Source organism: Abramis brama (assembly GCF_963993115.1).
Source record: "Abramis brama genome assembly, chromosome: 14".
Taxonomy (NCBI): Eukaryota; Metazoa; Chordata; class Actinopteri; order Cypriniformes; family Leuciscidae; genus Abramis; species Abramis brama.
In genome coordinates, this window is record NC_139976.1 from 3,429,638 (window position 1) to 3,440,550 (window position 10,913).

The following is a 10,913-nucleotide window of genomic DNA, read 5'->3' on the forward strand; positions in this document are numbered from 1 at the left end:
CCATCTGCATGAGAAAAGCCCTGTTCTGCTCCACGACCTCCACCGAAAAGAGCCCAACATCAGCCGCGAACAGTTGTAGCCCACAATTAGAGTTTATCTGTGATAGAGACAGACATGGCTGGGGTCAGGGGCCTCCCCTGTGACACACACACACACATTTACTTTGGACACATTCTCAACATGCAGACGCCGGAAGTCTCATCTCATTAAATAACAAAAGAGTTTAAGAAAAAAATCCCCCCCATCTGCTGACACGGTCTGAGGAGCATGTCTGTGATGGAAGGGGGTTGTGGAAATCATAAATCTTATCAATGTCATTTCTGAAGGCTTTGCAACTATAAGTGATTTAGCAAACGCGAAAACATCAGAAATTATCTTATTTATACGAGGTGAACTAATCAGTAAGGCCTTATTTTAAATTTATAACAACATATATCATCATTTTTAGTCTCGAAAGATGGCTTGTTGTAGCCAGAAATTGTCATCCCCTATTTTATTAGACGCTAAGAAATATTCTAGGATGCTGTGAGTTGTTGGCAGGTTATTATCATTAAATAAAACTATTAAAAACATTTCTGTTAATTTAAATAAAGCTGAAATAAATTAAAATATAAATATTAATAATTATATTAAATAAAATAATTAGAAATGCTGCCTTGTCAAACGACTGAAATAAGTTTTAGTTGGAGCACTAAAATTACTAACTGGAATTTTTTATTTATTTTTTTACCTAAATAGTAATATTTAAAACTGAAAAAAAATAAAATAATAATAATAATAATAATAATAATAATAATAATAATAATTATTATTATTATTATTATTTATATATATATATATATATATATATATATATATATATATATATATATATATATATATATATATATATATAGAAAAGCTAATTAAATATATTTTTTGATAAAAAAAAAAAATTATATATAAATTGTATTAACACTTGTCATTGCTATACAGTTTTTGGGGTGTTTTTTTATTATTATTTTTTTTATATATACATTTATTATAATTGTTGTTAATTACTGGCCCAAGTGAAAAGAGACCAACCTTAAATCACTGATATTCTGGTCTGTAGATATGGTTTCATACCCATATTTCATACCAATATTTATGATTAGGGCTTACGTAATGACCAATTAACTCAAAATATGAGTAATAGTAATAATATATATATATATATATATATATATATATATATATATATATATATATATACCCTGTATAAACAAACAAATACAAATTCAAGGCATAATAATATTAAAAGAAAAAGCGCATACAGTTGAGTGAGTTGTTAGTTTGATTTGAACGTCTGTCCGTAACATCATAAAGGCTGGTAGGCTGAGCGATGTTGACCTGATCTTGATCTTCTTGATCTGCAGGCGAGTGAGTACAGTCTCCCTGCATTAAACACAGGCCTGGATGAAGTCAAGCCCAGTTTATCCTCCGGCACGACCTCTGACCTGGGCGCCAGCGTGTCACAGAGCTACTCTGTAGGTAAGATCACCTGATCCATGTCACCAACCTTAATGACCGTTTACGCCCTCAAAGTCAGCTCAAATGGATAATTAAAGGGGTCCTTCTTTACATTCAGCTTTCTTTAGTGTATAATGTTGCTGTTTGAGCATGAAAAAGCTCTACAAAGTCCCTCCAGCGGGAGTTCTTCTCTATATCAGTGTCAGTGTTTCTGAACTCCCTGAAACGCCTCCATTGTAGTCTTGAGTTTCTTCCGGGAACGAACACGTCACAATATTCCTCATTTAAATAATTAATATGCAGAATAAAGGGGCGGGGCCTGGTTGAGTTAAACTGGCGGTTATGGTAAGGGGCGGGACATTTCCCAAACACACTCGAAGTGCTCGACCAATCACAACACACTGATCCAGCCGACCAATCAGAGAACAGTGTGCTTTTCAGGAGGAGGGGCTTCATAGAGACAGGAACTAAACAGAGCGTTACTGACAGACTGGGAAGAGAGGAGCTGCAACAATGGAGAATATGAGGAAATAATCAACATTCAAGCTGGAAAACCAGTTCTAGTAGAGCCCAAAAACACAATCAAGACTGCATAAATGCATTTAAAAGAACTAAACTGAGATTAACTGGGTAATCTGAGGGTTTGCGCTCAGATTTGACTATGCTGGTCTTTGTAATATTCAAAATGCAATAATAACTTGCTCCACTTCTGAAATTAGTTTGATTATATAATGCAAGTATATTTAATAATGCATTGAATATGCTTGGAAGTAAATTGGAACTCAAATGCTGCTAATAAATGTGTCAGTCATGTTTTATTTACATGCATGTAGAAGATTAGATCTCATGTGTAGTGATATTGGTCTTATAACGGACATAATTAAACCAACTTCAGACTAACGAGCTGTTGCACAGAGGACGTTTGTTCCTTAACTGCTCTATCACAGCGCTGAGCTTCAAAATGATATCAAATATTAACATTTACATAAACAAATTCATCATTTGCTCATGACAGACAGGGAACGTGGGGTATTTGTTTCTCTCTCTCTCTCTCTCTCTCTCTCTCTCTCTCATGTGCTCTTGTTAATAATAAATGATGGGACGGTTAATTAAAACGTAGTGTGCTTGTTGTGCCAGTTATTAATATGAAATGTGTGAAGTTTACTGACAGTTTTACGATCGTCTTCAGGTCAAAGATAAATATACACCGCTTTTATTAAAATGCACATAATTATGTGGAAGCCATTATGGCCATTATTGTGTTTGTGTGTGTTTGGCTGGTGACAGAAAGCAATAGAAAGAGAGAGAGAGAGAGAGAGAGAGAGAGAGAGAGAGAGAGAGAGAGAGACTGATTATCTGTTTCATGGCAGTTTCACATCACCACAGATTTGTGCGTTGTTTGTATTAATCAGGTATGAATATAATAAGCATGCTAATCTTTCAGCGTTTGCTGACCTTCATGACCCTCAAACCAAAGCCATAAGACTTCCTTTCTTCTGTGGAACACAAAAGGAGATGTTAGGAAGAATATTCATAGTCTTTTCTACACAATGAAAGCGAATGGGGATGAATGCTTTCAAGCTTAAAAAATAAGACAAAAGCACCTGAAAAGTAGTCCACACGACTACAATGCACAAGTTTGGAACAAACTGAGGATGAGCACAACATTTTTGGTCGAACTAGCACTGAATGTATTCCTGTTTAAACATTCACGATAAGCGTACCAAATATTCTGAAGCAAAACAAAAATATTTAAATGATTTCCACTGGTTAGGCTGAGATCCAGTGTTCAGATGAATAGTTCCTTTAATGGAAAAGAAACACAGATTACACTCATCCTTAAAATGTTTTCCAACCCCAATTAAAATGCCCACAGTTATTGATCTTGTTGATTTTATGCATGGAAATTTGCATAATCTATTAAAAATGAATGATTCATGAAGCAGTCTGTGCCAGAGGAGATGCGAGTTCTTGGTGAACTGTGAATACCTCACAGATAGACATCTTTTATGTCCTTGGCTTTTTCTATTAAAAACTAATCAATCAACCAACTAATATGCATACATACAGTACATACTAAAGATATTGCCCCTTTAAATAGCTTTAACGCTAGATGTTGGAAAGCTCTGGTTCATTGCTTCTGCTAAACCTGGTCCAGTTATATGGAAAAAGCTGTTGTGAAATGCAATGAATTTGTCACCTTAAAAGAAGCAATAGTTTCTCTTTCTCTCTCTCTCTCTCTCCCGACACACTGGCTACCCGTGTCCGCACCTGAGGGCACCACGCTCCTAGTCACACAAATTAATGCTTATTCCATCTTCACAAAAAGCAAACTAACCTTTGAGCACACATTTGATAACAAACGACTTTCACCGAGCATCCAGGGAATTAGGGCAATTTGGCTCTCCAAACATCCTTTGCTTAGTTGTAATTAATTAGGGTGCCGTGTTTTTTGGCTGGTGATAAATTGCTGCATCCTGAATGTAGAAAATAGAGGTCAAACGTTTCCCGTAGCCTCGTTGTTGGAACATTAAGGTGTCCCTGTCGTGGCGGATTTAATACAGCTGTGAAGCAAGTGTTTGCACTCAACCCTTTCGACTTCTTCAGATGATACTAAGGTCACCCTGATTTTCAGCATCAGGTGTTGAGTGTTTCTTGTATGTTGAAAGATTGATGAGGATGGTAAAAAGCTGAAGTCCAGCAGTGCAATTTAACAGCAATTCTTAAACCTGAAACATTCTCAATATGCAAACTAACATGTGAATGCTTGCTCAATGCATTGAAGCATGGCTCTCTTTTACACATTTGTGTACACACTTTTTTACACACTAATAGTGCCCCTATTATGCTTTTTTCAGATATTACCTTTCATGTAATGTATAATATAGCTGTTTGTGAATGTAAAAGGTCTGCACAGTTTCAGAATCAAAATGCTGATAAATGGAGTAATTCCAGTCTCACTTCCTGCTGAACATGCGTAGGTTTTTAACAAATTTGCATAATGCTAGTCTCTGGTCTTGATTGGCTGTCGGCGAACAGCGTCTGCTTTGTCCCGCCCTCAAACACTATAGTTGTATCTGAGACTGGGAGAGTTTGGTTCGTGTTCATCATGTCGAGAAGACGCTGTTTTCTGCTGCTAAACTAAATCCACTTTGATAAGATTGATACGGTAAAACCGACGCCATCGTTCATGTTCATATCACTGTGTATCAAGTGCTGAGGAAAAGTTGAATTTCAGATATGGCTGTTTGGTTTCTGATACACCCTGCAAGTGGTCGACCAATCACAACAGACTGGGTCATCTGACCAATCAGAGCAGAGCAAGCTCACGGAAACGCAAGGTTTAGAGACCGAATCCTTGATCGAACCATTTCACACACTGTGAGAAAAGAGCTGATGCTGCATTATAGTACGCTGTATATTATAAGAAAATTAAAGTGTTTTTCGACCTTGAATGCACGTAAACCTGTGGTAGGAGACTCCAAAACAACATTAGGAGCCTTTAAAATAGCATAACGGGCACTTTTACGTGCATTCTTTTGGCCGTAACAATAAATAAATACTACAGTCAACAGTTTAACTAACTTCAACAGCAAGTTTTTCCTCAAACTGCTTCTCTGCCATAAAAGAGAAAACCTACAGTATAAAAAGATGCTAATGGTCCCCTTGTGGTAATTACTGAAATTACAATGCATACTCGCGCTGCATTATTGACACATTTCACAAGTTGTCCATCATAAATTTCTGGAACTGAAACAAACACACATCATTCAACACATCCTTCATTTCGCCAAGACACCAACATCCAAGAAATAAATGATTAATAATAATAATAATCCAGCCAACATAGTTAGTCAGCCTAATTAAAGGCTATTTACGTTGATTTAATGGTTTGTTGCTTAAGAAGCATACATTTCTGATTTTAGAGTAACAATATCCATTTTATAATTGCACGTTCATTTTTTTTTTTTTTTATGACGCTTTTGTTCAATCTTAAGTTCATTTTTAGCCTGCATGTTTTTTCTGGTCATTGGCAAGTGTCCTGGTCCACACAGAATTACACTCGCTGAGCTTTGATGGACACTGTCCTGCTCATTAGAATTGAACCGATGGCCAAGTTTCCCCCAGCGTCCCCAGTAAACCCTCCACAGCCCCCCTTACTTGAACAAAAACATTAGTCTGTGAGGGGTGTCAGGCTCCAGCGCTCGGCTGGGTCCGGGCTTTGCGTTGTTGGGTAGGACAGCCAAGCGTCAGACCCAATTACTGCTCTGAATGTGGAGCTTCTTGGTGCTAAGAAGAGACATTGACTGTTCAGTGGAGGCCGGTATGGGCCGGTCGGTATGACCCAGGCTTACATCTGTTCTCTGTTCTGACCTCGAAAGGACAAGAATAAATCCTTTGATACGCAATGTTTTTCCTTTTCTTTTCTTGACCAAAAACGGATTCCATTTAAAATCATTATTTCTAGAGTTCAAAATGCATTTGCAATCAATTGCGTGTCAGCTTGTTCATGCATGGAACAGCCAGTGAGTGTAGTTGTGTTTTGTGTGTGCAGGTCGGGATATGGCCAACACAACCTTACCTGGATATCCCCCTCACGTCCCGCCCACCGGACAGGGCAGCTACCCAACGTCCACACTGGCTGGGATGGTTCCTGGTGAGCATCTCGAGATAATAAATTATCTATTATCTATTTGTTTGCAATTGACAAAATTGAAAATGAGAACTTTGTGAAGACATTTGTTTTTTCAGTGCACAGAACAAAAATCAATGCAGTTGAGTTTATATTTACCTTGAAATGCATTAAAAACATAAGTGTAGTTATTATGATTTCCCTTTATGAAAGCTGTCTTTGTGCCATGTGCCAATGTTTCCATTTGCCGTTGGTCAAACAAACAGAAAGTCCCTCCCCAAACTCACTGAGTCACTATTGAGATCCTCAAACAAATACACTACCATTCAAAAGTTTGGAATACGATTTTATTGTATTTTAAAGTGATTAATACTTTTATTTGGCATTAAATTGATCAAAAGTGACAGTAAAGACATTTATAATGATACAAAAGATTTTTAAATTTCTATTCATCAAATATATTAACCAGCACACTGATAATAATCAGAAATTTTTCGTAAGCAGCAAATCAGCATATTAAAATGATTTCTGAAGGATCATGTGACACTGAAGACTGGAGTAATGATGCTGAAAATTCAGATTTAAGAAATAAATCACATTTTAAAACATATTGTAATAGAAAACAGTTATTTTAAAATGTTTTTTTTTTACTGTATTTTTGACCAAATTAATGCCGCATTGGTGAGCAAAAGACACTTCTATACGGTAAAAACATTCATAAAATCATACCGACCCCAAACTTTTGAATGTTAGCATAGTTGTCTATGTGCATTAAAACAGTATTTTAACTTTTAAAATGCCACACTTCACTTTAACATCTATACATTGATGAAAGCTCAAATAATAAAATATTAGCGTGGCTTACATTTACGAACTGACCAGACACCATCACCAATAAATAGTGTTTACAACGGCCTGCAGACACGCATAGAAGCAGCATTTCACTGGTGTGTGAATGCAGGAAACCTTTAACTATTGACCATCAAACCTCAATTGACTAAAGAATTAACTGGTCCAGCAGACCTCCAGACGAAAGGCATTCTGAGATCACTGAGCTCAAACTAGTTTGTAAAATGTGGTTCGATCTTGCATTATTTTTAGCATCTCCATGTAATAAGAGCAGCAGCAGGTCTCGGCAGACGTGTCCATTATACCTGCTGCTTCACAGAGATTTACTGACAGACCGCAGATAAAAACACCTCTTTATTATCCCATAAAGGACAAACTGTGCTGGACCAACACAAAGGCTTTCTTCCAGCTCAAATTCCACAATAGAGAAATAAACTTTGGAGAAGGAAAAAAGGGACACAGTAGTGCACTCATTCAACAGGACACAATGGGTTTTAGAAATCAGACTGAGAATATATTGTGACATTTTCTGAACAAGTTTGAGGTTTTATCATAAACTGCCAAAGTTACAGCAAATGTGATGTAAAATTGCCTGTATGTTACCATTTCAGGGAGTGAATTTTCAGGGAATCCCTACAGCCATCCACAGTACACGACCTACAACGAAGCCTGGAGATTCAGCAACCCAGCAATACTGAGTGAGTGCATTACAATAATGTGCCATGGTCAACATCGCTACTGTCAAAATATCATCAGTGCTACAATACAATCCCCTTATTTTGTATTAGACAGCACTGTCATGAAAAAAATTAATTATACAAATCAAACTGAAACTGCACAACACAAGAAAATATGAAATTGTTTGTGTAAACTATACTGTAAATAAAAACAGCACTTTGTATTCACAGAGTCATTTACGTAATCAGTTCAATTTGATTGGGTTGTAATTCATGGTGCATGCTAAAGTTTATGTTATATGCAAAAATAAGACAAAATTTGCAATGACGGAAATGGTGGAATTTGCATAATTTTTTGTGATAGCAAATTCATAGAAGGACTGGCATACATTAAATCAATACTATATGATGCAAAAAATGCAGACATTTTCATGGTGTATTGAAATGGTACATTCCTTTCTTATTAACTTTCAGGTTCCCCCTATTATTATAGTGCATCCAGAGGCTCCGCCCCCCCAACTGCTGCCACTGCCTATGACCGCCACTAGTTACCACGGAAACCAGTTTAGGCGGCACACCCATGGACTCGGACTTCATATTCTGCCAGTGTGAGCAGTGCAGCTGATTGGACACAGTGGTTTCGTGCGGTCACATGATGAAGAACAGACCAATCAGGAACAAAAACATCTCAACGACAGTTCAGCCATTCACACAGGCCTCAATGGGCTTCCACACGTGACGAGGGAAAACTCATAAAAATGAACAATAAATGTATATCTCATGGAGTGAGGGTAAATAGGATTTTTAAAACGTACAATGGAATTAACATCTGCTTTTATAATACTTTTTATATTTTGTTCTCATTTATATTCATAGGTATTCATACATAAAGTGGTTCTTTTCATTCATTTGGATAGACACTGAAATTAACATGACGTATTACAATATAACAACACAACATAACACACAACACAACACAACATAACATAACATAACATAACAGAACAACATAACACAACATAACACATAACATTACACATAACAACACAACATAACATAACACAACATAACATAACATAATATAACACATAACATAACATTACACATAACATAACACAACATAACATAACATTACACATAATATAACACATAACACAACATAACACAACATAACATAACATTACACAACATAACACAACATAACATAACATAACACAACATAACATAACACAACATAACAACAATAAACACTGAAATGAACAATATGGCGTATTACAATAGTCTTGTTCATATGTAAAAGCATTTACATTTCAGATGCTGTCAGTGTGCTGATAATGTATTTTTCAGTGTCTATCCAAATGTATCCAAATGTCTGTGTACACTTTATTTATGAATACCTACAGTACGAGCAAGATCACCTGGACGATCACATCTGGAGAGTCTCTGACAGGGAAAACCTTTCCAGCGCATGGTAGCAGATTCTCCAAACACGTTTCTCTATCTGTGTGTGTGTGTGGACAGCGCAAAAACGAACAGTAAAACTCACACGGATTCAAAACGTGACGCTCAACTCGACACACAGCAAACTATTACTCAATACAGTACGTCCTCAAACTCAGCATGGAGATCAAAGCAGGCGTACTCCTCGCTAGCAAACTTCTGTGAGAAACAATCAGAGACAAACCTCAAAGAAGAGACGAGGAGACAAATATCTCATCAGAGAAAACTGACCTGCTGTCAATCCTGGTCCTACTGACACCAGATATGATTATAAGTGGAAATATTCGAAGATGCATTTTTGTATGTCGTTTTTATAATGACAAGGACACTACAGTATGCATGGATTATTTTCATTCATTATGCATTTTTATGTGTTTATCATAGATCAGATTCTCAGGAGGGAGTTGAATTGAACCACTGATATGATCGTTTTACACCGGATTCACTTCAAACTGGTTTTCCTGCTGAAATGCAAAAGTGGTTTAGTGAATTCACCCCTCCGTGTTATTTTTTGCACTATGGGTTGTGCTCTTTATAAGATGAATATCGTCAGTCTTGACTGAATAAACAGTGAACTTACTCAGTCTTCAGTCAGATTGGACGCTCGGTAAGATTTTGAGAAAAACAAACATGTACTACTGATCATTCGAAGCACTTAAACCTCCAAATGTGTTTACAGAAGAGTTAGCAACTGTTCAATTAATCAACAGATGGGTTGCTCACTGGTTATCGGCTTTATGGTTTACTTTTCAGAACTCAAAAACATTTTGGGATTGTCAAGCTGTTTCAGTAACGCAAAAAAAAAAAAAAATTGTTTAATGCTTTACAACAAGTGCAATTCAGCAAAACATTGATCATAATTATGTACTGTACACTCCAGTTTTAGTTGATGTTGTGATAAACTTTAGTTTTCATCATATACGTTACAGTTGAGAGAATGTACTTGTATCACATTTGCCAAAGACTTTTTGTTGATGTGTATTTTTTTTAATTTACAGTCTGCTGTCGCATTGTACAAACAGTATTATAGTAAAAACATTTTCAATATATGTACAAATCCTATGCAGAGCAAAGAAAAAAACTGTTGTATGCATAACTATAAAACTACTGACATGTTGGTTTTGTTCATTATTTATGTTATTTTGTGAAATAATAATTTTTAAAATCATTTTGTGTGAAATGTCATTTCTGTACTGTAAATACATTCTGATCGAATCTGGTCCGTCTCTCTGGTTTCATCATCTGTAGAGAAGTAAAATAACTTTAACAGTGTGAGACACACATGGGTCGAATACAAACAGGAAGACTCTGATATCTATGAACTTCTAAATCAAAGCAACACTATTTACTTTATGGCCTCAAACATTTCTGCCAGACCGAAGACACACACACACACACACACACACACACCGACTGCAATTACTGCCAACCAGAAACAACTTTACAAATATCCCGGACTTCACAAAGAAACAATGCTATCTGGCTGATTTGACTCTTCATGTAATGCTTATTTATAAAATCAATTTCTCGTTAAATTAATATTAAAAGCAAAACTCAAATTGGAAACAAATAAAAATGTGAATTTTAAAGAAGTCATGTAGTGTCATTCATATGTTACTAGTTTAAAATGATCATAGTTAATCTCTAAATCAGTAACATTTTATGCAAAATAGTTCAGCATTATATAATATATAATAGTTAATCTATCTACCTATCCATCCATCCATCTTATTTCTTAGTGTACAGTACATTCTTTGAAACAA

General features: G+C 36.0%; 1 protein-coding gene across 2 annotated transcripts in view; it reads left to right on the top strand.

The window, feature by feature from the left end:
• Positions 1–10,478, top strand: part of pax2b (paired box 2b) — a 32,971-nt gene extending 22,493 nt beyond the window's left edge. Inside the window, exons 7-10 of one of the 2 annotated variants that reach the window (XM_084135262.1) lie at positions 1,398–1,512; positions 6,047–6,148; positions 7,585–7,671; positions 8,125–10,478. In XM_084135262.1, the coding sequence (XP_083991388.1) occupies positions 1,398–1,512; positions 6,047–6,148; positions 7,585–7,671; positions 8,125–8,198 (378 nt within the window). In that variant the 3' untranslated portion in view covers positions 8,199–10,478. The remainder of the gene's footprint in view (positions 1–1,397; positions 1,513–6,046; positions 6,149–7,584; positions 7,672–8,124) is intronic. The other variant, XM_084135261.1, reaches the window with a different exon arrangement.
• Positions 10,479–10,913: the final 435 nt, after the last annotated feature.